The sequence below is a fragment of the Scaptodrosophila lebanonensis genome, unplaced genomic scaffold, assembly GCF_003285725.1.
Source record: "Scaptodrosophila lebanonensis strain 11010-0011.00,11010-0021.00 unplaced genomic scaffold, SlebRS2 tig00000129-arrow-arrow-pilon, whole genome shotgun sequence".
Classification (NCBI taxonomy): domain Eukaryota; kingdom Metazoa; phylum Arthropoda; class Insecta; order Diptera; family Drosophilidae; genus Scaptodrosophila; species Scaptodrosophila lebanonensis.
Window position 1 is genome coordinate 1,109,901 of NW_022060583.1, and position 27,845 is coordinate 1,137,745.

The 27,845-nt window shown below is 35.7% G+C and overlaps 2 protein-coding genes across 2 annotated transcripts in view; both read left to right on the forward strand.

The window, feature by feature from the left end:
• The window catches only part of LOC115628855, a 78,982-nt gene that overhangs the window by 26,016 nt on the left and 25,121 nt on the right, over nt 1-27,845 (forward strand). Inside the window, exon 5 of the mRNA XM_030525105.1 lies at nt 12,643-12,785. Within this exon, the coding sequence (XP_030380965.1) occupies nt 12,643-12,785 (143 nt within the window). The remainder of the gene's footprint in view (nt 1-12,642; nt 12,786-27,845) is intronic.
• On the forward strand, nt 23,415-27,446 carry LOC115628853 (uncharacterized protein K02A2.6-like). Its single transcript, XM_030525104.1, has 2 exons — nt 23,415-24,263; nt 24,358-27,446. The coding sequence occupies exon 2, from the start codon at nt 24,419-24,421 to the stop codon at nt 27,434-27,436; it is 3,018 nt and encodes a 1,005-aa protein (XP_030380964.1). The 5' UTR covers nt 23,415-24,263; nt 24,358-24,418; the 3' UTR covers nt 27,437-27,446.

Here is a 27,845-nt window from a genome sequence, read left to right on the forward strand (position 1 = left end):
GCGTTTACGTAAAATCGAATCAACTTTTAACCTCTGTTTCATAATCATTCAATTTTCGATCGGCTTTTCACACAATCCACGGTGTCGCTGTCCAGTTCTAGGCCATCCTAGAGAGCTCCAATTAAGTAGCGTAAAGGATAACACTTCACCACAACATATCTCCAACTACGTTACTGTCAATCATTCCCCACCCTATCATATCTCTTCGGAACTCCGAATCATAGCAAAAAGCACTAAACCTATGCCAAGTTTTTTTCGCTTAACTGGGCATCGCAAGTCGTTTATATACATTAAATATATACTCAAACACACATAGTCATATATACATAAGTATATTGGAAATGCAAATATATGAATTAACTAATTGACCTTTTATAGATGATACCCATTAGCAGTAATCTAGCCATAAATACAGCTTGCTATGATATTTGATCTATGTAATTGTCTTCTGCATACACACCTACCCATATATGTATGTGTGTTTGTATACTAAGTATACACTGGTCGGCACAATTATTTTGACGAGAAGAAAATCATACATTTTTGTCAATAACTGGTTATTGGTTTAAGATATCAAAGGAAACTTTTTTTCTCAATTCCATATTGGTATTACAAACTTAAAAATAATTCAAAGGATATATTTTTATAAGAACTTTTAAAATTATAAATCAAGGTAATTTTCATGGGTTGGCATAAGTATTTTGACAATGGATATTAACAAAAAAAACAAAGCTTAATACTAAACAAAACATAAGAAATTGATGGTAGATTAATAAAATGTATACCCGCCTTTGGCTTCGATAACTTTTTGAAGACGTCTTGGAACTGAGTCCACTAAATTTTGAAGGACCTCTAATGGTATCTCTTTCCAAAGAGAAGTGACCTCGGAAATAGTTTCTTCTTCGGTTTTATGCAAAGACGCATTTCTTTTACGTTTTACAAGAGACCACACATTCTCAATAACGTTTAAGTCCGGACTTTGTGGTGGCCAATCCAGAGTAGTAACACCAACATCGCTTAAAAATGCTCTTATCATTTTGCTTTTGTGGCATGGGGCGTTATCCTGTTGCAGGATAAATGATTCTCCAATCAGCCTGTCACCGGAAGGGAATGCGTTTTCGTTAAGGGTACTCAAATATTGTTGCTGGTTCATTGAGCCGGTGATGGGAACGAAATCACCTAACCCATTGTACGCAATGCATCCCCAGAACATGACTGAGCCTCCGCCATGGCTCACTTTTTGACATACGGGGATATTTTTTTGTCTTTGAAACTGTGGGAGCCTTACAAAAATCTTTGTTTTTGATGAATTATATTCAAAGGAGCTTTCATCTGTCCATAGAACGCTTCTCCAAAACTCTTTTGGCTTATGCAGATGCTCCTTTGCAAAAGCCAATCTTTTGAGCTTGTTCACCTTTGATATGTAAGGTATGTCCTTCGCTTTGTATGTCTTAAAATCTTCTTCTTTTAGGCGTCGCCGAACAGTACGCTCACTGATTGGAGTCTTGGTCGACTTATTCCATTGATCTGCAGCAGCTTGCGGCTTTAAATGAATATTTTTTTTAAATTCCCGCAATAGGACTCGATCTTCAATGGGTGTTGTTTTGCGGTTAGCACCTGATCTAGGCAAGTTTTTGACGTCATTGTGGGTCTTATATTTGTTAATTTGATAGTGGACTGTTTGCCGCGACAAATTATATTCATTTGCAATGTCTTTTGGTGCTACGCCGGCATTAAACTTCGCCACTATTGAGGCTCTAACAACATAACTTAATTCTGTCTTTTTTACCATTGTATCGATTACTTTTGAATCAAATTTTAATGAAAATAATGTAAAAAGGTCAACAAAAATTGTTACACCAAAGTTATTTTAGTATCACTTGATAAAACGTACGCGAAAACGGCGACAAGGTTTGGTCAAAATACTTATGCCGTGCCTGAATCCGCAGTCAACTCACATTGTCATTTGTAGAAAAAAGGTGTGAAGAGTAATAGACAAAATATTTTGCCTACATATTGTTGTTGCTATGAACTCAATATCCCGTATGAAAATTGTACCGTTATTCCTTGAAACTAAAAGCAACCAGCACCGATAGTCGTGAGTACAGTTCGTCAAAATAATTGTGCCGACCAGTGTATGTATCGCAAATGAAGGGGATAAAAGTATTGCGCGGCTTAGTGCTTGTTTGTCTGATTTTCTATGCCTAAATACGTATACACAGTAATGCTCAACTGAACAGATCCAGGCAATTGACTGAAAATAGTTCTGGAATACAAGAAAGTATTAGTGTTGAACCAAATGCCGTAATTGATTTGGAAAAATCTCTACAAAAATAAGATGCTCTCTTTAAACTGCTAAACTAAACTGGCTATAATTTTAAAAGCAGGTTAATGCATTTTGTCGTAAATTGATAGATTAATCCCAAACAATACAGATATTACAAATATCTGAAAAAAATATCATAAAAATAAATGCCACTACATATTGATTGGATGGATCGGATGGATGCAAGTAGAGTTGTTTCTACGATATGCGAGTAAAGGCATTCATTCATCGCAAACTTATTCCAATTCCCATGAAAAGACATCGTATGAACATTTTGAAATAAATAAATTTTGAATAAAAATAAACGCTTTCCAAAAATATCAATTCGGTATGTTTATTTTTGAAAAGTTCTCCTTAGTTTGGAGCTCACCTTGTAGATTTATATCTTAATATTATAAAATCCTATTATAAAATTTTAATCAGGAAATTGGTGTGCATGATTCAAAGTCCTTTTTTTTGATTCTATTTCGTTGAGCGTAGCTGTATGTACAAATGTGTGAATGTGTTTGATAGACATTTTGAAGCGCACATTAGTTGTGGTTTTGGCATGCATGATAAAAACAAGAAGAATATGAGAGAATGTGACTGTCGAATTAGCCCATCCACGAAATACCCTTTAAAAAAAAAAAAAACCAAAAAAAGAAACTTTAGGCACAGGGCATAAAAAGTGCGAGGAAATTAGGAGCTTTAACAGATTATTCAAATAATCCAGTGCCGCTTGAACTGAACCCAAAATTGCCTTTGCAGAATTTATACAAATTGGCAGTCAGAAAGATACACCTATTAATATATACCCTATAACATTGGAAATGTATACTAGGAATTTTACTGATTGTAAAAGGGCGTACAATTTTTATTTTAGAGAGCTAGCTGCATTAGATATTGCTTGGATTGGTACAATTAATCGGGTAAATGCGATTGAATATAACATTTTACTCCTTTCCTTAAATTTATAATTTGCCCGGGAAAAAAATCTACAAGCTCATTACTTGTATGTATTAAAACGACGAAGACTAAGGTTCAAAATTTCTTTTAGGTGAATGTAGAAAGAAAATTGCTTTGAATGTATGGGATTGTTTTGTAATTTAAAAACCGCATATCGTCAGGCAATTACTTGTATGTTGTCTAGCTTGCTAATATTATGTTCTGGTACAAAAGTGAATGAATTACCGAAATATGTAGGCATAACCAAGGGCAAGAAAATGTGTAAATCAACAGAAAATTAGCATTCGGATCAGTTGCATGATAAAAGAAATATGCTCGCTTTCCTTTCAAGGAATAAAAGATAAATACGCTTAGGTGGCCAGGCTAGCAAGGGTAGCAAGAGGAGGTTTGCTGACTGCGTCAATAATAACAGTAGTGGCAATAAGCTGCGGCATCGGTCGATTTTCAACATAAACGCAAACACAAACGCGAACGCGAACACAGGCAACACAAGTGAACCACTTAATTTCGAAATTGAAATGCATGTCTGTCCGTTTTCCGACTGTATATATAAATATAAATATGTGCGTGAATGTGTGAATGTGTGAATGTGTGTGTGTTTCAGCGCGTGGGTGCCTATTTAAGTATTATTAGCGCTTACATGTGTTCCAAGAGCAGCAACGGCAGCGGCGGCTCTCAACAATTTCAATTTGGAAACAAACCGCCGCCTCCCGATCTGCATCCCCCCAATACATTTGCCATATTAGTTGGCTTTTCATCCGTATGTGTGTGTGTGTGTGTGTATGCGTGTGCGCATAATTATAATTATAATTAATATCATCTCAATTAACCACAAACAAGCGGTTAATTTGTGCGCACATTCTGCCATTCGCTTGACTGCTGACACACAGTCGAAGCCACAGCCACAAGCTCCTTTACTTTCTGCCTGCTGTCGTCCTAAACTCTGTTTATCCTTGATGTCACCACCACACTACGCATTTCCCATTTCGCAGATTACGCTTTGAATTGTGCCATTTATTTATATGTCGGCTATTTTCGCTTTGCACTGAACTCTCTCTCGCTGTCTCTGCAGGCATACATATCAAGCATACGCCCTGGTGGCCATGCCAACATATCGTTTGTTTGTTGGTCTTTGTGAAATTGACAAGCCTAGTTCGTGTCTTATGCATTTACTATTTCAATTATTATATCAAGTACAAGTATTTAAAGCTGCTAAAAATCTTCTTATTTTCGCTATTGTTCTCGCTTTTATTTGATTAAAAAAAAAACTTCAACTTCTTGCGAATTATTTCGTGGCAGGCAATATCCGCTATAAAGGAAAACCGTGAAAAAATTATGCAAACATTTTCAAATGCTGCCCAGGAGGGGGAGGGAGGCGCATCATAAAGTGAAATGTGGCTGAAAAGTTTGTTAACCCACCCCTGCCCCTGCCCCTGCCTCGATGTAATGAAAAGCGCGCGTTAAATAAACCGCTTTGCACAATTTGAATTCGAAACGAATTTGATTTGCTGGGCGTTCGCTTGCTTTATACAAAAAATAAAATCAAATCAAACAAAAAAAAAGTTGCAAGATGGCGCAGTGTCAACAAAAACTTTGCGCACACTTGACGCTCAGCAGCACTGACGACGCAAGGGTGGCACAGGGGGGAGGAACGCATTTATGCAGCGCTGCAATCACTCAATCAATGGGTTGCTCAATTGTCGTAAGAATAACTCAGCACTGCGATTGAGCAACTAAGCTATGCAAATTTGCGCCGAGTCGCCACCGCACAGTAGACCAGGCATGCCATTTATGATACCAAAATTAAATAAACATTAACCATGAACTAACAATGCTTGCTTGCTTCAATTTAAAACAAATTATTAGGTTAACCTCCACATAAAAAAAAAATGAAAAGTGCAATTGTAGTCAGTTCAATAATTTAGTAATACAATCCTTTTTCCATTTGAAATACTCTTCCAATACAGCAATTGATGAATTCGACAAATTCAAAACTAATCCAGTTGTTGACACATTTAATTCCCTTTTCAAGACAAGAACATCTTTCTTTGTCAACTAATCTCTTCCGGTGTTGTCGGAGTAAAGTCATAAATATTAAAAAAGCGATTGTTTTAGAGTTAAGAGTTTTTCGAACGTGTTCTTATATAGTATATATAAGACAGCTAATTGTCTTGTATAAATCAGCTGTGTGTCGATATATATTTGCTTTCCATTCCATCCATTTGAATACATGTACTTGTATAGCTCTTAAATAATTATACATTTCTATGACTTGATAATTTTTGGAAACAGAACTCAAAATAAAAAGTCTCCATTGCTTGGAACACATTATTCCTTTATAGAAAATCAAGTCTAGTTTATTTGCTTTTTCCAATATCCATTTCAACGATTCGGATATACTTGTATAACTCTCAATTAATCATCAATTTCTATGAGTTCATAATTATTTAAAACGGAACACAAAGAGTCTCCATTGCCTGAAGCACATTTTTTCCTTATAGAAAATTAAGTCAAGTTTATTTGCTTTTTTCCACTATTTAGGGGAATTATCAGCCCACTGTGCAATGCTCCGCTGCTCGCTTACCGTTCAGCATCCATCAGCAGCAACTGCCACCCCTATTTGGTGCATCAGAGGTGCTTGTCAACTACTTCTATTTGCCTAAAGACTACAGTGTAAACTTTAGTCGCACTAAACAGAAATTATCGACGCACACATTACGAAGATTGCAGACAGAGTTTTGCTAATATATGGGTAATGTGTGCGTGTGTGTGTGTATATATATAAATGCATATATGTAGCATATACTCGTATAGTGCATATGTGTTAGTCAGACGACGACAACGTTGGTATCCAAATGAGGTCAAATGTACAATTTGCATTTCTTTCCTCTCTACAAAAAAAAAAAGAAAAAAAAAAAGAGGAACGGTACGCATACTCCTGATGCCAGGATACTTCTCATGCCCTTCCATTTAAATTTGGCAAACAGAAAACTTCTGTGGGGGCACTTTGATTGCACAGAATATTTTATGTTTCCCCAAGTGGGTCGAATAGTTAGTTTGTAGATGGACAGCTATATAGAAACATGATATATCGATTAGCTATCTTCAATGATGAAAGCAAATAAATGAAGAACGCAATACTTCAACATTTAACTTGACCTCTCTAGCTACGCAGATCAATAACAACAATTTGAATTCTAATAGTTGCATAAATGTATTCGATAGGGCCACTAACGTGCAGATGGGAAATGTCTCGATGGCCTACAAAAAAATACTACATTTTTTATGTATTGGAGAGACTGTCTGTGAGCCAGCTTTCTGTCTGTCTTTCTGTTTCAAAGAACGTTTGATGCCCAATGGCTAGAAGCACCAAACTTGGCGTATACACTTCTCCTATCCATATGACTACCCAAGTCTACTACAGGCCATATATAATCGAACTATTTGATAGCAGAAGAGATCCGTGGAATACGTCAATCACTTCAAAGTTTCGTCACCCCATTTGATGTTTGGTAATTGTTATATTGCGTATTTTTTTAAATGGAATAGAAAGATCGGAACGAGTATTCAAGTTTTTAAATTATAATTTTATTATCATATGCGCACAAATGTTTTTCTAGCATTTAGATCGCACGATAAATAAAAGTTAATAGCGCAGCTAAGAGACCAAAGTATTCAAAATCATTCATTTAAGACATTAAGAGACTAACTTTTTCATATATAGAGAGTATTTTTTCCTACAAATAATAATTTTCAATGCATAAACAACACTTGTTCCAATTTAATTAAGCTGCCGGAGCTCTGACGATCTCCTCCTTTAATTTACAATCGCTCAGGGAGTTTGAATATAGCAAAGATTATAACCTAATCGAAAAACACAATATAAAGTGCCAAAAAAATATCAAACAATCGAGATATTACGAGTACTGCCCGGGTCTGGGGGTCTATTGTATTGAAATAATGAAGAACTTAGAGATAATGAACAATCGCTGACCAATCAACTGTTAAAGAAATTTGCAACTAAGTGAGCAAATAAAGAAGCACACTGCATAAATTAAACAAAGGAATATAAATATCACAGCGCCTCGACCACTGAATGGTCGTCCATTTTATCATTAGCGCCATTTAAAACTATAAGCCAGTTCATGGCTACAATGCCCGGGGACATCGTGAAGCCTCAGCGTCAACATTTCAACGAATCTTATAAAATGATGAACCTAGAAAAAATGCCGAGATATCGAACTGGCTCTCGACAATGGGGTGCATTAGCTCATGCATATAATTTATGATTTGTTTCAATTCTTTTTTGTGTGACACGCCCAACACACATACACACACACACACTCATACACTTGCATAGAATCATACAGATGTGCTCACTTCCGCTTGGTGCTGGCCCACATTCATTATTTTTGCAATAATATTTTTACTTCATAGTTCAGCGGCAAAGAAGAAAGAGAAGAATAAAAACTGAGATGTGAATGAAACTGCAACCGATTTTCACTCATTTTACGGAAACGGGCATTGAAATATGCCTTTCAATGCGCCAAAAAAGATTTTTTTTTTTTTGAAAAAGAAGAAAAAGAGCCAGAGTAGGAAAAAATGCAATGCAAGGGCCATAAAAAATAGAAGCGAACACAGGCAGCGAAATTTCAATTTGGTTTAAGCAGAGACCAATGATGTGCTTATGCGACACCAGTCAGCCAAACAGCCGCCCAGCCACCCCAGCCCACCTAGCCACCTAGCCACCTGAACTGCCCAAGCCATCTGGCCAACAAACCACCTTACCACCTAACCACCTTGCCTCGCCTTGGCAACATTGTGAGCAGCTCAGCGGCAACTTCGGAAACCTCTTGGCCAACAGCAATAACAACTACTAAGCTGACCGCTGTTCGATGTTTGAAGTCTATTCAGTCTTTTTATCCACCTTTTCCATATCTTCTCCGCTCTCCCTCTCTCTCTCTCTGTTTATCTCTTTCTTTTGCCTGCGTCTGCATAATTTAGCCAGCTCAACAGTGCGCTGCATTAATATTGAATTTGTACAATAATCCTTTTTATGTGTCTACAATAAGCGTTAAGTGTGCACCACCCACAACCTACCCCACCCTACTCCGCACCACCCACCACCCACCACCGCCTTTATGCAAGTGCTAGCTGCGTGCCACAAGCCTTTATGTACAGCTCAAGCGAACTGCATTCGCCGCCATTCGCATTCGCATTCGATTCCGCTTTATTATTATAGTACGTCATTTCTTTTGGCTTTGGCTGAATGACGCTGCAAATGCCATTGCCAATGTGGTTGTTGTTTTCATATATACCCTGTGCGCATTTGCTTTTGAGAAGGGTACTATGGCTTTTTAATTCTGAATGTAACATCCACAAAGAAAAATGCCCATAAAATGGCCTGAAATAAAAACAAGAAAGGCCTTCAAACACATGAGCATTGAACGCATGTGACTGTAATTTAAATAACAATTTTCATGATGTTCCGGAGTTATGGAAACATTACTAAAAATAAAAGGCAGCAAAGAACACTTACTTGTTCTACTTAAGGCTTAGGGGAATATTGATACAAATATAGATTAATCTATACTTTTCGAAATACGTAGTTACGGCGTAAGCAAGGGAACAGAGGGTCGAAGAGAAGAAGTCGGTAATCAGCGGTCGTCTTATAAAATTAGTCACAAAGACTTAAAAGAGCAATCAGATTAAACGAACTATTGTACTAACGTATATTAATTAATTATTATATTAATAATTATTGATTAAAGCATAACTTTTCTTAACTGAACTTTACTAATATATGTAAAGTATACCCTTTTACCCTCTGGGTATGGGATCAGAAAACAGCATAATTTTTTCCCCAATTCTATTTTTTCTTTAGAGGTGAGATTACAATCGTCAGTACATCGAACTTCTTATCAGTTTTTAATCCTAAAGATTTTAATTTAGGCACTTAAAATTAACTTTAAAGAAAACAGGTCATCATCTTAATCCTCCTATCCTTATGATGCATTTTGTTAACTTCCTTTCTAAAGAACATTTCTTGAAAGCAACGTCTGGCCTTTGTTAATAAGCAGTTGCTTAACAATCTTAACGAAAATACAAGCTTCCTGGTTATTTAGAACTCAAAACAGGCAAACGAAGTGTTCGCATTTTCTAGATTATAGAGTCTACAATAGCAAGCAACAACGTGACCGAATAAGTGATTGTCGAAACCCTACTGTATTTGTTTTTTGATCAGAATTCCGAAACCAGTACATTTTTGACAAATTCGTACAATCATACATAAAGTATGTCCATCTTTCCTTATTAATGCAAAAGGGACCTCAAAATACAAGAAAAAGGAATGAATTGCAAACGGAAATAGTCGCAAATAAAGTAATGCCACCATAAAAACAATACATTAAGTAAAATCAATTTATGCAAAGTAGAAAAACCGTTTAATAGATTTATATATTCTTTTGGAATTATAGAAATACTAATATTTTTAATGCATCGACTATACCAGGAATGGCTTAAAAGAAACAATTCTTAAACACTTTTAGGGATTGAATACTAAAAGTATAATAATAATACGAGTGTTTGAATATTTTCCAAATCAGATGCATGTAGAAAATGCTCTCTTTTATTTTGCATTGAAGCTGCGTAGACTCCATGCTTTCGATCTAGTAACATTTCCTGCAATGGTCTGGTTTTTGTTCATCAATATTCAATGCAATGAAGTAGCGGTTTGCCAGCCACAATGCAGGATTGTTTTAAGTATTTTTTAATATCCGTTTATTTGTTTATTTCTTTCGAATTGTGTCACCAATGAGTTAAACATAGTTTCAAAATAATGCTTACTACATGCCATGTCTTATAGGGTATTTATTCCTTTCCATAGCCTAGGTAAGGTGTTTGTTTTTAAGTTGATTTTATTTTTGTTGTTGTTGGTATTGCCAACTAGTGTACGCCGCATTAAGCCCAGGCCAGCGGCAGCCTTTGATTATGAAATTGCAGCGAAGCAAGTGAGAGTGCCGCGTATTTTGCCAGCAACTGCATTTATTTGTAAGTCTCTGTGCATGTGTGTGTGTGAATGCGAGCATGTTTGTGATTTTTGTTTGTTTGTTTGTGTGTATATATATATATACAAGTATATATATATATGTGAGTGTGTGTGCGTTCACTAAAAGTGTTTGCTGGCTGCCCACAGTAGAGTAAAAGAAGCAACCCGAAGCAACTACTCGGCACATTCCGCATTCCACCAACTCAGCACTCCTTTTTATTGCTGTTGACTAACAAAATGCTCTTGCCGCTCTGTGCATGTGTATGTATGGATGTTTGTATGTACATACATAAGTGTGTATGGTTGTGTGTGCATTTTCATGGGGTGGCAATTTTTTTAATGGAATTGCTTTGCTTTGCCACCGCTTTGATTTGCAGCGCAGTAAGCTACTGCTGATTATATTATTCGTGTATTTTTATTTTATTCTTGTGTTTTTTTTTTTCACTGCATCTTTGCTGCTGCTGATGATGTTCGAGCATTATTAGAAATTAATTTACTTAAGCCGACAAGCAACAAGAAGAAATAAACAGGCATGCTCGTACTTTGACATTGCCATAGCAACCAATAATTATATGGATGCGATAATGTTTACATTACGCATACGCAACGTACTATACGCCTCAAAACGCACTCAGACGTAACAACAGACGATTCGTAGACCACAAATAGAAAAGAGTTAAACCTGTCGTTGGCAGCCCGCCAAACCTTCAATTAGACGCTGTGCGTCTTCAATGCCATCGCATGCCCGACTGCCTCTGAGGTTTTCGCTCTATTTCTATTTGGGAACGAGATGCGTTTGCCAATCAAACTCGGATTGAAAAATACGGCAATGTGCTTACATATCACATAATTACGCATTGCCTAGCTCTAGGTAGACAAAAAAGAACAATATTCTGCCTCTATGTACTATTACTATAAGCATTACTGCATTTATGTTGAAAAATCAAACTTTACTTACACTATTTCAGACTAAGTTAAACATTATTTGCGAGACACACAAATTTGTTACATTTTACGGGTGTGCCAGCAAGTCAGTTTTTTTTCTGTCACAAAAAAATATCAATGCTACTATTGCTTGTTTATTATTAAAGATTTCGTAAGATTTTCCCCGTCAACCATTCGTCGCCAACCACATTTATTTATTTATTTATTTATAAGCCTTATCCTAGCGTTACAAGTATTGGATTACTTTTAAATTATTACGCTAGTTATTACAAATTTAATCATATTGAGCTTATTATTATTAGGTTATTTTCTTAGTTTTATTTTTAACATTCAGAATGTAATGATATATTATTGAATTTTATAAAATTAATCTGCCCTGGAAGACACTATTTCGGCACCATTTTTGTTTACCATAAATATAGAACATTTCAAAAATCGTATTTTCTGACCGTTCTCGTTTTCGTTCCAAATAGTTTCAATATATCTTGGGACTCAGTAGGAATGTTCTGAATGTATATTCAAATCGAACAGAAGCCTTTGTGGCGGTTGGGGTGATGGTTTGGGGTGCATTTCGATTTAAAATGTACTCAGAAATCAAATCAATTCATACAGGATACTTAAGTCCCCTGTAATGCATCCTATTTCCATGTTTGTTGAATAACGAAGACAAATCTGAGCAGGACTGCTCCGTTGAGCTATGCGTGAATGTCATTGAAAATATTTGTATGAACACACCCAGTTTACTTTTAATACTTTTATACCTTAAATAGTAGATTTTAAATAAGTGGAATAGATTAGTTTCATTTTTATTTAAAACCCTCATAAATTCACTGAAAAAAACATTTCTAAACTGGGCCCATGGTGGTCATAAAATTTATTAATAAACATTATTTACATTACTTTCATAGAGTATGAATAAACTACTTTGTGACTTAAGCCAAGGCATACTTAGCTATCTTATAATTATAGTCCAAATTAGCGAGCTCTCTTAGGCAAATAAAAGAATTTCAAGTGTATACCAAAATTGTAATTAAGTGGCATATTTTCAAAGCTATTGCTTACTGTTCACCTTTGTTGTTTTTATTTTTGTTAAAATGCTAACAATAGATGCAAGATTTTTAAATAATCTTTTATTGATTTAATTTATTGTTATCACCTTTTTTTAAATCGTAGCTATGTTGTGCTCTAAACTTTATTAAAAATTGATATTCTTAAGTTTATAGCCAATTTTAAATCAGATAAATAAAAACAACCTATAATGAGATTACTTATTTTATCATATACTATATACATGTGTATCAGATATATCTATGCAGTGTAGTTTCATTTGAATGTTTTGTTCCTTTATTCTGACTCTAACTAACATTCTCCTTTGCAGATACCCCAAATTATAATGTTGACTTTTGATGGTGCTGTGAATTTAAATAACTATGATCATTACCAAAAGATATTTAATGGAAAGCGTAAGAATCCCAATGGCTGCAACATTCGCGGCACGTTCTTCCTGTCGCACGAGTACAGGTGAGTGACAAGCGTTTTGATGTGAATAAATTGAAATTTAACATCCATATGCATAGAGGTACGAATGTGGGTGAGGCAGGGCCGGAGGCAGTACGCAGTACTTGACTAAAATAGATGCAATAATTTTTTAAATGTATTTATTGTGCGGTTTGCCCTGTATGTTTTCGAAGCGGGGGCTGCTGCTGTTGCAGCAACTGTGCATATTATTTTTGGTATTATATTATTACGCATACGCCATGTTGTCATGCTCTGATGCTGCTGCTGCTGCTGCAACATCTTCATCATCTACTTACTTCACTCAGCCACTGCGAATGTCAAGTCGAGTGTGTAAGTAAGAACACTAAGGGGGAAGCTGTGGAAGCGGGAGGACCCGGGGCCAAGTGGAGTCAAGTCAAGTCATCTGTTTGTCGCACGTTTGCTTGGCTGCTGTGGCAGGCAAAGTTTTCGTGCGTCTTCGTTCTTGTCGTTCTCATCGTGCAAAATACTTGTCACATACTTGCCACGTCCTATGCAACGCCCTCAACGACACGGTGCACAGCACACACCCATACACCCACACACACCCACACACACACACATACTAACGTATATGAAGGAAGTAAAGCGTCAGTCAGGCGGTGCCCTGCTCTACTAATTGTTGTTGATAAATTGGGTCTGACAAAGTTATGTCAACTGCAAAATGAATTTTCGGCAAAATATATGAACTACATTTTGACAGACTTATAAAAACGACACACACAGACACACTTACACACACGCACACATATCAGAACAACAAAGTAAAAGCCGAACAAGTAGAAAGAAAGAGGAAAATGAACAGCACAGCCATAGATAAAGACACAGCAGACAACACACATGAGGAAATGACAACACACAGTGGTTGAAGACAAAAAAGAATGCTCAAACAACTTTCCGCTTAATTTTCAAATGCCTGCAAGACTCTCTTTTATGCTCCAGGAACGTTTATCAAGGAATTGGTAACAATAAGAGTTGTCAGAAAAACTCATTTGAAAAATCATAGTCATTGCAAACACTTTTTTCTTCTACCTGCTCTTATTATTTATGATGGGTTTTGAGTCAAATGCAAGTTCAAATTGTCAATTTCCGTTTTATTCTCTCTAATATCTACTAAAACTTTGAAGCTACCAGATAATGGTTTATATTTATATTTAACAAGCCAAGCAAAATCATTGTACTTGCATAAAAATGTTGAATTTTTTTTAACACCAGTTAAGCAATTTCTTTTCATTTTTAATTCGTGAAACATTTAATTGATAATGTTAAACAACAGCATTGAAATAAAATAATTTATCTAATAAAGATCAACCGATCACAATGATAAGTTGGTTTTATACAGCAGGCTAGCCTGTATTAATGTTTCTGTATACTGTCCGAGTGTCCTCAACTAGAAAACATAGCTGGACTCAGCTACAACATCATAATTGGCTTATATTAGTCATTATTATTTACCAAAAATTTGAAACCGAAAAAAATGGAATACTCAATCCTTATTATGATTGTAAAGCTTCGACTTAGTTTTCACACTTATTCTTTAATTTCAACCTAGGTACGAGTATCTTTATATCAGTATTACTGGTCACTCCAATTGGAAAGGTAATAATTAAATTAAATAATTAAGCTGTAATTACGATTATATTTATTTTACTACAAAATACCTTTTCATTGCACACATAAAACATAAATTGTTATGCATATTCAATGATTAATAAATCTCTAACAGCAACAAGACTGCCAGCTCTTACTCTATTAAATAAAAACAGCTTCTCAAAAACCAAAATTTTAAAATTTCAATTTGAAGCATAATGATTTTTATCAAAGTCTGAGAATGTTGAGAAGTAGATAACGTTTTAACAGGACCGTACTAAACAAATCGCCATCTCACACTAATAAAATCTAATTAAAAGCTATCTTAGATTTAAATGTAATCTTAGATTTTAATTTAAACCACTTTCTCAATAATTTGAGGGCTTTATGTTGCCTTTCAAGACCAAACCGTTAATGACTTTACCTCATCGGCCAAAGACTTCGAGTGTCCGTAATCTGATGACAGAATTATTTTCGATTACTTTACGTATTGAGCATTGTATATGGAAATCAAATCCATAAACTGGATCGGGCATAAGTCTTTGTATAATGATTTGCTAAACAATTATGTATAAAAAATGTGCAATCGACGTTTCGGTTAACGATGTTGTTTTTAATGCCACGCAGACACGTAGAAAAACGCTCTAAATCAAGCTAGAGTAGGTTGTTTGATTACTTTTATTATAAACTGTACTAAAATACCTTTATGCAGCTTTGTAGGTAGGTTTCTTGAATAACCATATCATATCTCAATTGCCCGTTCTTAGTGCAAAGTTTCATTATTTATCCATTGTGCAACGCTACTGCCAAGAATGTCGAAGAGTACGATGACGATGACGACGACGACGTCGACAAGGACAAGCAGGAAAACTAAGTGAGCGGCAACAGTCAAAAAATTTGCGAGCGGTAGCGTGAACGGCAAAATCTTGAGTGAAGTTTAAAAGCTTTTTTCTACTTTTGCCACAGGACGAGAGACGAATGCGGCGGCCATGGCGGCAACGGCAGCAGTTTTGAAGTTGAATTGAAATGCGCTGAATGGCAGTAATTGCCTGAATATGTTACACATGCACACACATGAATGCGCTAATGCTCATGTGTATGTGAATATATACATATGTATACATACATATATACAGCTTTGCTTTTTCGGGCAAATCATTTTTATGCTTTTGCCACGCACACACACAGACACGCAGACACGCAGACACACACATAGTAAGGAAGAGAGACACAAATTTCCTTTGCCCCCTTCCTCCTTCGTGGTGCATTGTAACAAAAAGCTACAACAGAGAAGAAGCAGCACATAAATAGTGGTAAACTGCAACAGTCACAACTATATATACTCGTATGTGCAAGCGCATATTTATGTGCATACATATGTATATGTATGTGTGCATGTAGGTTGCCACAAGAAGCTGCCGAGTTGAGCTCTTTAGTGCGGAAATGATTTAATGCGCTCCGCAACTCTTCAGCTTATTTTGTTAAGATTTCTTTATTTATTTTTTACTTTTTTTGCGACCACATTTTCTGCACTCTGCACTGTCTTGGGTAAAAGCGTTCAGTGTTTTGTATGACGATTTTGATTTGACAAGCGGCGTTGCGGGCAGGGTTGCCATTTCTTGTCGGATGTCGTCGGCATCGCCATGGTGGCCCCAAAAAGTGCGCTACGCTTTTTGTTTCTCTACAGCCGTTAAGGCAATTAGTTTTGTCTCTTATATCTTGTTTGTGGCAAGTGTATATATGTGTGTGCATTATATAAAGCAGGATGTGCACATTTATATATCCCTCTTTGTGAATGACAAATTGCAGCTCTACTCGTTTCCCACTTGACTTTTTAGGTTTACATTGATCAGCATTCATAAGCTGGCACTACTATATTGAATTACAAAGTGAATCAGAAGCATTTAAGAGAGTTCTTTAACCATGACCTAAAGGCTTATTCTTTTAATGCATTGATTCAAATTTGATTGCAACCAAAAAACATGACAAGCATTCAATTATTGCCCAAAGCTTAAAGAAGATTAAGAAGATGAGGTTGCATTCATTTATGTAACACCTATAATACATGTTATACCACAACTCCGCAAACATCAAACCAAACTCACTAAGCCTTTAAACGCTTTCAATAAATAAATCAAGTGGTTTCAGAATAAATGCTGCGCTCCTTCCTCCCTTCCCTAACTTGTTGAGCTAATATGTTGCTGCATTCGTCAATATTTAGCAACAAACATGGAAATTATTTTGATAAATTCCCAACATATTCTAACTCTGAAACATTTCACAGTACAACAAGGATATTTACAATTGTATTATTCAATCCATTTTCAACAGTTCGGCAAGAGTTTGGTATGGTGGGGTAAATGTTTGATTCGACAAACAAATTTAACTTTCGCAAACACAACATTACTTTTTCGACCATTCCCATTTCCACACAATTTTGCGTTTTGCGTTTTGCGTTTTGGGCGAAATCGCGTGATTTAATTTTTGCGTGCACGGACATCCGCAAAATGTTGTTAAAATTGTAGAGGCAGCTGACTGTTCTGGCTCTTGGTTTGCATACGAGGAACAAATTTAACAACATTTTTTCCACCAGAAGCGTATTGCCCAACTATTTTACAATAAAATGCATTATAAACGTACATATGGATTCAAAAATTCAAACACCGAGCACAACTAGCTGGATTGGCTAATAACTCTCTCTCTCTCTCTTCATTTTTTCTCTAAAGTAAATTAATGAGCTATATTATGCCGTTTCGCTTTTATCTTATAACATTTATTTGTAGCTTTATTTTTTAAATAATATTCATAGCGATATTAAAGGCATAGAATAAATAGAACATTAAGTTCCTCAAACGTCTAGAAGTCGGGGATCAGATATTTTTGTAAGTTTTTGTATTTTTGCTTGTAGACTACTTTTTACACTACAAGTATTAGGCTTTTTTATAATATTTCAATCTTAAATTAATACAAAAATGAAATCAAAAACTATTGCATCTTGAGAATATGGGAGTACCAATAACTATGGAATATATATTTCAATTTCAAAAAATACAAACTCTTAAAGCTGTGCTTAAGGGTGAAATATTGAAAAACATTTCGGTATAAGCGAAAGAAAAATTGAATTTTATCAAATCAAATGAATACAAGTATATTCAAAGCATCTAGAGTTAAATGATTTTTTCCTTTGAATAAATTTCAAAATAAAACATTTCCCTCTGATACTGGACTAAATGAGAATGCATTCGCTGCATCTAACCAACAATAACTGCTTGCTGAACAAGTTTAAAAAGAAACGTTTGAAAAGGTGTAGAACCATTTCAAAACTAGCTCCCTGATGGATTTCGATAGATTTCCGGGATATATGCAAAAAAAATTCTGATTTCTTGCCTATTACACCAAAGCAATAATTTCTATACTATTTTTAAGAAGGCGGTCCTTTTCAGTGAGTCCTGGTAGCCATTACATTAAAGAAAATGTCCAAATACGTATGCCATGAAATGTGCATCCATAATTCGTTCGTAACACGAATTACTTTTAATTTAATTTAATTTTAATCATGAACTCTCTTTTCTAATTATTTGTTTTAATCCCTCCATTTCGGTTCTGGAATTATAGTTTCTCCATCTCTTCATTTGTTTTCTCTGAAGTTAATTTCTTAACAAAATTCGGCTGCAAATTCCATTGCAGCTTTGCAGTTTGTTCGCAGAATGTTGCTCTTTAAGCGAACATTTTCGTTGCTCTATGCTGTCGTGTGTTATCTGTTTAAATATGTACTTGAATATACACAAACATATAGATAAACATACTATAAATATATACATATGTGTGTATGTGTGTGTAGGTGTAGATACATTTTTCAATTGCTGGCACGTCCGCAATGCAAACTGGGAACTGTGTGCGTTTGCTATTTATACGCCAAAATGTCACTGATAACAAACTTCGATGCTGCTGCTGCTGCTGCGGCTAAGAAAACAATCAGACAATAGCCACAAGACTTTTACTTTGTGACTGCAGGCTAAAACACACACATACACACACACATACAATGATTTTCACTTGTACTTTGCTTTGGCCAACTACAGAGAAAGACAGAAAAGAAAGAAAAAAAATGGAGAAAAAATTAGGAACAATGTGAAAAGAAAGTTTTGGCGCAGCATTTTAATTGCACGCAAAAACTTTTAACTAACTAACAAGCCAAAAACTAAGCAACACCTCAGTGCACACACACACACACACACACACACACACACACACATACACACACACAGTTCCATTCCGTTCAGGCAATGAACAAAACTGTGCAGATCCAACTAAACAAAAGCGACTCGAGTAAAATCTAATTTTCAAACATTTACGCTTTAATTTCACTTGTTAACAAAACTCGTACATACACGTATACGAGTACTCGTATATGTTAGTCAAATAAAATTAAATGAAAAAAAAAAAAAAAAGAAAGTTCTATGCCAACGTTGCCAGGCACTGCAAATCTTTGCCATAGCTTTCAAGACAGACCCCCAGCGTTAGCGTCCACACAGGGGACAATACGACAGACAGTCAGACAAGCAGACAAGCAGACAAGAAGACATACAGACATAGAGACGAACAGCCATCGAGCTGCTGCAACTACTGAATAAACATGAGCGACTCTTCCAAGTTTTACACATAACCGCGTCCGTTTTCCAAAATTGAAATTGAGTCGCACGCTAAACGAATTTTCAGCCAGGCCGCAGAATGAACTGTGAGAGCGCGAGATACTATATACTACAAGTATAAATAAACAAACAAAAGCGCAGCGAGAAAACTTTCCCACAGCTTGAGGATGCTGAGCACTGACCAACTGAAGGATGCGCAACAGTCCAAACAATTGGCCATGGCCAGCACCGAAGGCAACGCAATGCTCACTTACTTGGAGTACTATTGTTGTTGTTGTTGTTGTTGCTGCTGTTTTTGTTGGCCTGGGTGTGGGTTAACTGTACAATTATTTATTTTAAATAGTTTTCCCCCTATTCCACGAACATAAAGTCGCTCAAGTGTTTGCACAGCCGGCTGCCCACGCACAGTGGTAGAGTTTAACTTCTTTAAAGCCACCATAATGCTACAAAAGTATACTTCGTACATTCCGAAAAATAAACTGCAACTACTACAAGTATTAACGCCTATGTCTTCCAAATGGTCTGGCAACAAACATTTATCTGCAAATAATTACATAATCCAACATAATCGAACAATTTGCTAACAAATGTATGTCGCCTTTAAACTGACGTCATCAATCACAATCTTCTCTCTTCTTTCTTTAATATACAAAATAATTCTCAAGCTGAAAGCGAAAGAAAATCCAATAAATAGGTCCGCTAACAAGTCCTTACAATGGTTTTATTTGACTAAAATGCTTTGGAGTTATTTAGCTTTTGGTATAACTATTTATTTATTTATTTATTTATTTATTTAGTCTCTGAATCATTGCTGCTATTTATTCAAAAGATTTGTTAGTTACTTGCTAGTTTGTCTACACGATTGCTTAATATTATCATTAATTATTAGTATTAATTTGGACTAATTAAAAATAATAAATAATAAATTTAGAGGAAAATCTTGCCTTGGGAATTGAGTTCTTCTCTTCCAATTAGTCTGCATTCCCCCACTGTGCTTTCCATACAATGGCCAAACAGCATTCAGAGTGCTATGCAGATTTTTCTTCTTAACATTGGCGAACAATAAAAACAGATTTACGTGCCTTTTCATCAGAAACAAAGCAATTTAAAATCAAATATAGAGATCAGAAAGCGGAGTAATTGTCAGTCTGTAGAGCCAAGCAACACCCGCCTGACCTTCACGCAATAAAGGATGGCTCACAGCACGAAAGCAAAATGCGAATTTTATTAATCTAGCTCAACAAGAAAATACAAATTACCATAATTTGGATTATAAATTGCATATTTAATATAAAAAGTATAAAAGATGGAAAAAAACGACATCGAAAATGTGGAACTGGGAAAAATTCCTGCCCATTTATTTGCTCTTTTGCACTCAATCAATAAATCACAACTTGCATAAAAAATTTCACATCTTACCATAACATGTACTATGATCTTTTCCCAATTTTTAATCCCACAAACAGCTGCTGAAGATGATATTAAGGCACATTAAGACTTCAAACAACCCTTTTAAAATGTGTGTACATTAATTGGTAAAGAATTGGACTGTTCGCATTATGTTTGTTTCAAATGAAATCAAGCAATGATTTAAAGGTTTATTAGAACCAACTAATAGGGGTAAGGCACACCAGCCGTGCTTGATGGATTTTTAAGATTAAACTTTCTCTAGTTTTTATATACAGTTTGATAAACCATTCGATCGTTATAAATTCAATTTCTATTTTAAAACTAGACGCAAAAGGAAAGCTTTGTATTTAACTGCAACCTGAAAACCCTCATTGCTCAGACTATACATACATATATTCTTTATACGTGTGTGTATCAAATGTTTTGATATAGGACGAGTTCGACATGAGTTACAAATGTTAAGTTAAATAAATAAATAATTTAACTAACATAAGCTTTTTGTTTCCCGATATTAGATAATTTCAAACATTTAACTCTGTTTAATACAAATATTTGCATAATTTAATTTCTTATCTAGTTTATATTTTACAATGTGTTATTGAGCGCAGAGAATCGATTCTAAAGCCAAACATTCTAAGAAATAACTGTAGCTGAATACAATAGAAGTCTTCAAATATCTGATTAATGAATAGAACTTTAATAGAGCTAAGCTATCATGAAATGTATAGTGCATATGTGCAATAGTATTGTTAACTACAATATTCACTTTGAGGCCGAAGTGCCACCCACATCTCTGTCCAGACAGACAATCAATGATTGTTAATGAGCATGTTGAAATATTAAATGACAGCAACCCGTAGAGACGCCCTCAAACATGGCATTTCAATCAAAGATGCTTCGAGATAGATCGAATGTGTACCGAAATCAATAAAACACAATTCAATGGCCTCCATTCGGCCACAGACCACAACCTTAAGCCACAATGAAAGCCTAGCCATTGTTTGTGCATTTGTAATTATGTAAACGTGTGTGTTGCATACTCATGTGTAAATATGTTTTGTAGTTTTGAGATTGTGCATTTCATTATAATGATAGTTTGAAAGCACTCTTCGGACCTTTTTAAGGCAGAGTTTGCCAATTTGTCAATTTGATTCTGCAAGCGAAATACCGAACTCACCATAAAATGCGGCAATTCTATATAGATTCAAGTTCTGTAGAGTTTTGGAGAGCTGCTCGACTTTTGCTTTCCAGTCCATTTTTAACTTACAAACTTCCTGCTGATTCTAAACTGTGCCTCTCCTCACAGTTTCTCTCTTGCTTCAAAGTGTTCAATTGCCATTGAAAAGGCTTAATAATAACTACAAACTGATTCAAGTCTTTAATCAGACACGCAACGGCTTTGTCTAACAAACAATTAAAGTTGCCTACAACTTATTCATTATTTTCTTTTATGAAAGGGATGGCAATTGTATGGTGCACAGGCCAACAATTATTGGACATACGTGTATGCACATGTAAGTAGCAACTACTACATAGGCTACTTAAATTTCCAACTGAACTTTGACACGCGTAATCAACACCTTGACATTTTAAGTTTGTTCTCTGGGCGAAAAGAAAGCAAAAGTCGTTGTGGCCACAGCCCCTGTTCGCAAATGCCCCAAACGTTAACGAAACCCAACGTCAAGCGCCAGCAGAAAGCAGAAAGTAGCAGAAGATGGTGGAGGGGGGAGGAGGAGGATGGGGAGGGGGAGGGGGAGTAACATAGCCCCAAGTGCAGGCTGAGAAAGGCTGGGCTAGTACATAAAAGCGATGACGACGAAACCAAAATCTGTTTAACATCTTTGTCTGGTAAACAACTTTGAAGCTATAGCGGCTGCCCGTCCTTGCTGTTGCTGTGGGCACAACACACGCCACTCACACAACTTTTTCTTGTTATTGCTTATGAAACTAACACACACACACACACACTCAGAGAGAGAGAAGCAAACATACTAACACACATACTCGTATACATGTCTGTGTATAACTAGCAGCTTCCTAGCTCACGTCTTAACGAAAAGTTCATTTTTATTTTCATGCTGCGGCCATGAGCGGCCATTTTGTTGCAACAACCGCGCACACCTTGCCGCCTTGCCGCCTAGCCGCCTTGCCACCTTACCCTGGCTATGTGCAGCCTTGTCGTTGATTTTAATATCACTAAGCACGGCTCGCTAGCTATGCCTAAACAGCAGTCATCCCGATTCACTAAAAACTTAAATGCACAGTGGTGCCATACTAAAAGATTGCAGCCAAAATATTATTTTGTTTCGTAGAGAGTGTAGCGCTTAACCCGCCTCTAACAAAAGCATCTTTGTTTGATCCTATTTTGATGCCCTTTATTCAAACTGAAAATGAGTTTCTTTTTATTATTATTTCCTAGTGCACTAGTCACAAAAACATACAATTTCGTACGCCTTTATTAAACTACTTAAACTATTTTTTAAACTATAGAATTTAATTTAATGGGTTATTTTATTCTTCGACCATTTTATACAGCTATTTACTTATTTTTAAACAAAGAATTTAATTTTGCACTACTATTTTTTTTAATGTAGAAGTAGTTGATTCCACAGACAATTAGCATGAATAAAGAATATTAGTGAGTAAATTTCACAATTACATATAGAAATTGACAGAAATTGTGATTATCTCAATCACATTTTTGCAGAAATTAGAGAGGAGCCAACAAAAAAATTCTCTAGAACTAGTAATTTATCATTGTTAGGTATTCGATACCTTGTTAAGTATTATTGTAAAAGTGTCACCTGGTCACATTGATCTTGTGCCCTTTAGCTACACATTTTGAATTGTAACACATTCTGGAAATATACGCGGCCTGATACACAACAGAATTGGCGACGAGGAAAATAAAAGTTAGGAAAATAAAGGTTAAGAAAATAAAAGTTAAAGAAGAACAAATAAATGACCAGCATGACTACAGCAGCACCTATAACTCCACAATTTTATCACATGATAAGCATACCCGAGTTTGTGCCAAACAGTGAAACGTTTGCAATTTGGAAAGAAAAATTTGAAATACACATGTGCGAGCAAAGTGTGAGTGAAGAAAATGCAAAAAAATCAACGTTGTTGAAATCAATTGGAACAGGCCCGTATGGTGTATTACACAGTTTATGCAGTCCAGATTCACCTGTATCAAAGTCATACAAGGAAATTTGCGAAATACTTTCAACGCACTACACACCACCTACACTTGTTTTTCGAGAACGAAAAAAGTTTCATATGGCAGTCAAAGGCGAAAATGAGACAATTGCAGAATGGTATGCCCGTTTAAAACAGTTGGCATGTAGCTGTAAATTTGGTGTCTATTTGGAAGCATTCGTACTTAACCAATTTGTGATGAGTCTTCCTAATGCAATATTTGAACGCATGTGCGAAGAAGATGAACGTCTATCTCTTTCTGACGCACTAAGAAAGGCAATGATAATGGAGACCAAAGATTTTGCAAAGAGGACAGGAGAGAACATCAGTTACGTGAACAGAAGCAGCGCAAATCAAAGAAAAAAGCGAAACTGCAACAATAGAAACAACGGCAGTTATGACACTGGAAGTTTCAAGGGCAACGGAAGATCACATGGGATGAACTTCAAAAGCAGTAGCAGCGACGGTAGTGACGGCGACGCAGGCAGAGGCAAAAAGCAGCAGAAATTCTGTGTGCACTGTGGTTGGAAAAATCATCGATCTGAAGAGTGCAAGTACAAACATCTAAATTGTCACACTTGTGGGAAGAAGGGTCATTTGGCGAGCGTATGTAATTCAAAACGAATAAATTGCGTATCGAATTTACAATCTGAAGATCCTATGTTAGATACTAAGCTAAATGAATTTAATTTTTCTGTATTTAGCGTGGCACCAACTTCTTCTGGTGAGGTTTACGTGTTACCGGTTACAATTGATGGTTGTAACATGAACGTCACTTGCGATACTGGAGCATCTTGTACAATTATTCCATATTCAGTTTATGAGAAGGCAGTGATGAAGAAGCCGCTCAGAGAATGTAATGTTCCGTACATGGACTACAATGGTCGTCTTATTGAAATTGTCGGTGAGTACGATGCAACAATTGAATATCGAGGCATAAGAAAAGAAATGGTTATAGTAGTTGCGAAAACAATGAGTCCAGCTTTACTTGGTAGAACATTTTTGAGATCGTTTAATTTTGAATTAGTTCAAGTTAACAATGTTAGCGAAAGTGAACAACTCTCTGTACTTACAAAACAAATAAAAAGTGAATTTGCAGATGTGTTTAGACCCGAATTAGGTTCTTTTAATGGGAGCAAAATTATGTTACAAATAGCGGAAAACACCAAGCCAATATTTTTCAAGCCTAGGCCGCTACCATTAGCATGGAAAGACCGCGTTGAACAAAAATTACGCGCTTTGATTGAGTTAGGAGTTTTAGAACAAGTTGATAGTTCTGATTGGGGAACCCCATTGGTTCCGATTCTTAAGCCAGATGGTGATATAAGAATTTGTGGAGACTACAAAGTTTCCGTAAATAGATCATTAGTCGATGTACGATATCCGTTACCACGAATTGATGATATTTTTGCAGCACTTCAAGGAGGCGTATTATACACTAAACTTGATTTAAGCAATGCTTATAACCAGTTGCACCTAGATGAGCAATCTCAGTTGTTGTGCACATGGAGCACACATATTGGACTTTTAAAAGTCAAACGATTACCTTTTGGTATAAAAACAGCAGCAGCAATATTCCAAAAGACAATGGAATGTTTATTCCAAGGAATAAAAGGAGTCGTAGTTTATCAGGACGACATTACAGTAACAGGAAGCAATCTTCAAGAACACATTTCAAATTTAAAAACAGTTCTTAGCAAGCTGAAATCAGCCGGACTAACTTTAAATGCAAACAAATGTGAATTTTTCAAATCTAAAATTCGTTACTTAGGGTTCTCAATAGACAGGTACGGATTAAGCAAAAATGTTGATAGAGTTTCCAGCGTTTTACTAGCACCCACACCTAAAAATGTATCTGAATTACGAGCATTCATTGGAATGGTGAATTATTATTCAAAGTTTGTTAAAAACTTCGCACAGATAATGAGTCCATTATATGTACTTTTGCAGAAAGATTCAAAATTTGTTTGGACAGTTGAATGTAACAAAGCATATGAGAGAATTAAAAGTGAGATAACTTCAGAACAAGTCTTAGTGCATTATGACGCAAACTTGCCTATTGTCTTAACGACTGATGCCAGTAGTAATGCCGTATCTGGCGTACTAGCACATAGATTTGCTGATGGTCTTAAACCGATAGCATTTGTTTCCAGAGCCTTATCAAAAAGTGAAATTAATTATAGCACACTGGATAAGGAAGCTCTCGCGATTGTATATAGTGTAATGAAGTTGAAACAATACCTTCTAGGGATCAAGTTCATCTTGAGAACTGATCATAAGCCCCTCTTGGGAATATTTGGAGATAAAAAAGGATTGCCACTTATGGCGTCTGCACGTTTGCAGAGGTGGGCTTTAATATTGTCAGGATTTCAGTACACAGTTGAACACATAAAGGGTTCATTAAACGAGGCTGACGGACTTTCAAGGATGCCTCAGTTATACAAATCAAACGAAGATGAGGAATACAATTATATTAACTTCATTCAATCTGATATACCGTTTAAATTGAATTTCAAGAGTATTGCTCGTGAAACAAGGCATGATTCAATCCTTTCAAAGGTGTGCGAAGCCATTAAAATTGGATCGCTACAAAAATTAAACAAGGCTGAATTCTCAAATTTCATAAATAAAGCAAATGAGCTAACAGTTGAGTACGATTGTATCTTATGGGGTCATCGTGTAATAGTTCCAACAAAACTTAGGAATCAAGTTTTACAAGAGTTCCACAAATCTCATTTAGGAATGGTGAAAACAAAAATGTTAGCACGCTCATACGTATGGTGGCCAAATATGGATTTAGAAATTGAAAATTTAATAAGAGAATGTATCGCATGTCAGGAATCACAACCAAGTCCAGAAAAGTCTACTTTGATACCGTGGAAATCAAATGGTCAGGTATGGAGTAGAATACACGTAGATTTTGCAGGACCAATAAATAATTTTTATTTATTGATATGTGTAGATTCTTTCTCTAAATGGGTAGAAGTTTTTAAAACAAAGGAAATTACGTCATCGTTTACAATAAAAACCTTAAGAGAATTATTTTGTAGATATGGTCTAGTTGATGTATTAGTGTCTGATAATGGTAGACAATTTACTTCAGAGGAATTTCGCATTTTCATGGCCAACAATGGCATAAAGCATGTTTTGACAGCTCCTGGTCATCCAGCGACAAATGGCCAAGCTGAAAACTTTGTAAAGACTGTAAAAAAATCAATAAATGCAAGCATTAAAGTTAACAGCAATTCTAGTTTTGACATAATCCTGAATAGATTTTTAATAGATTACAGAAACACGATTCATTGCACGACCGGCGAATCGCCAGCCAAACTTTTCTTTGGTAGACAACTAAAGACCAGATTTTCGTTTTTAAAACCTCCAATTGTACATGATCAAATAAGCAAAAAGCAGGAGGATAGTGTCATGAGTTACAGAGGTAATCGCGACATAAGATTTAAAGAAGGTCAAAAGGTTATGGTCAGGGACTATAAAAATCCTAACAAGGCAAGTTGGACTCAAGCAACAGTTAGCCAACAATTGGGACCTCGATCTTATTGTTGTATCTTAACTCATAACAATCGTGAAATAAAACGACATTTAAATCAAATTAGAAATCAAGAAAGCAAACACATTGCAACAGAAAAACGAGATAATCAAATCGAAAGTGATTGTTCAAGTGAATCTAAAAGTCAAAATGACACTGTAATTCCTTCTGAACCAACACCAACCAGAAGACAGCTAAGACCACGTATAGAGGGAAAGGTTGTTAAGCCTTCCACTTAAAAATTAAAAATAGAAAATGAAACTTATGAATCAAATATTTGCAATTAAGAAAACAAAATGAAATGTATTAAGTTGAATTTAGACCTGAATTTATGATGAAATCTCTATTGAACTCCATGAATAATTGTTTTGTTAATTGTTAAATATCTCATAATGTTAAACATGTATCAATGCAAATGTATATATTTTATTGAGTGTTATGACAAAGCTAAGGAGAGGCATGTTAGGTATTCGATACCTTGTTAAGTATTATTGTAAAAGTGTCACCTGGTCACATTGATCTTGTGCCCTTTAGCTACACATTTTGAATTGTAACACATTCTGGAAATATACGCGGCCTGATACACAACAATCATCAATAGGTATAATCATTGAGATAATAAGTCCATATTTCCTATAAAGTTTTAGT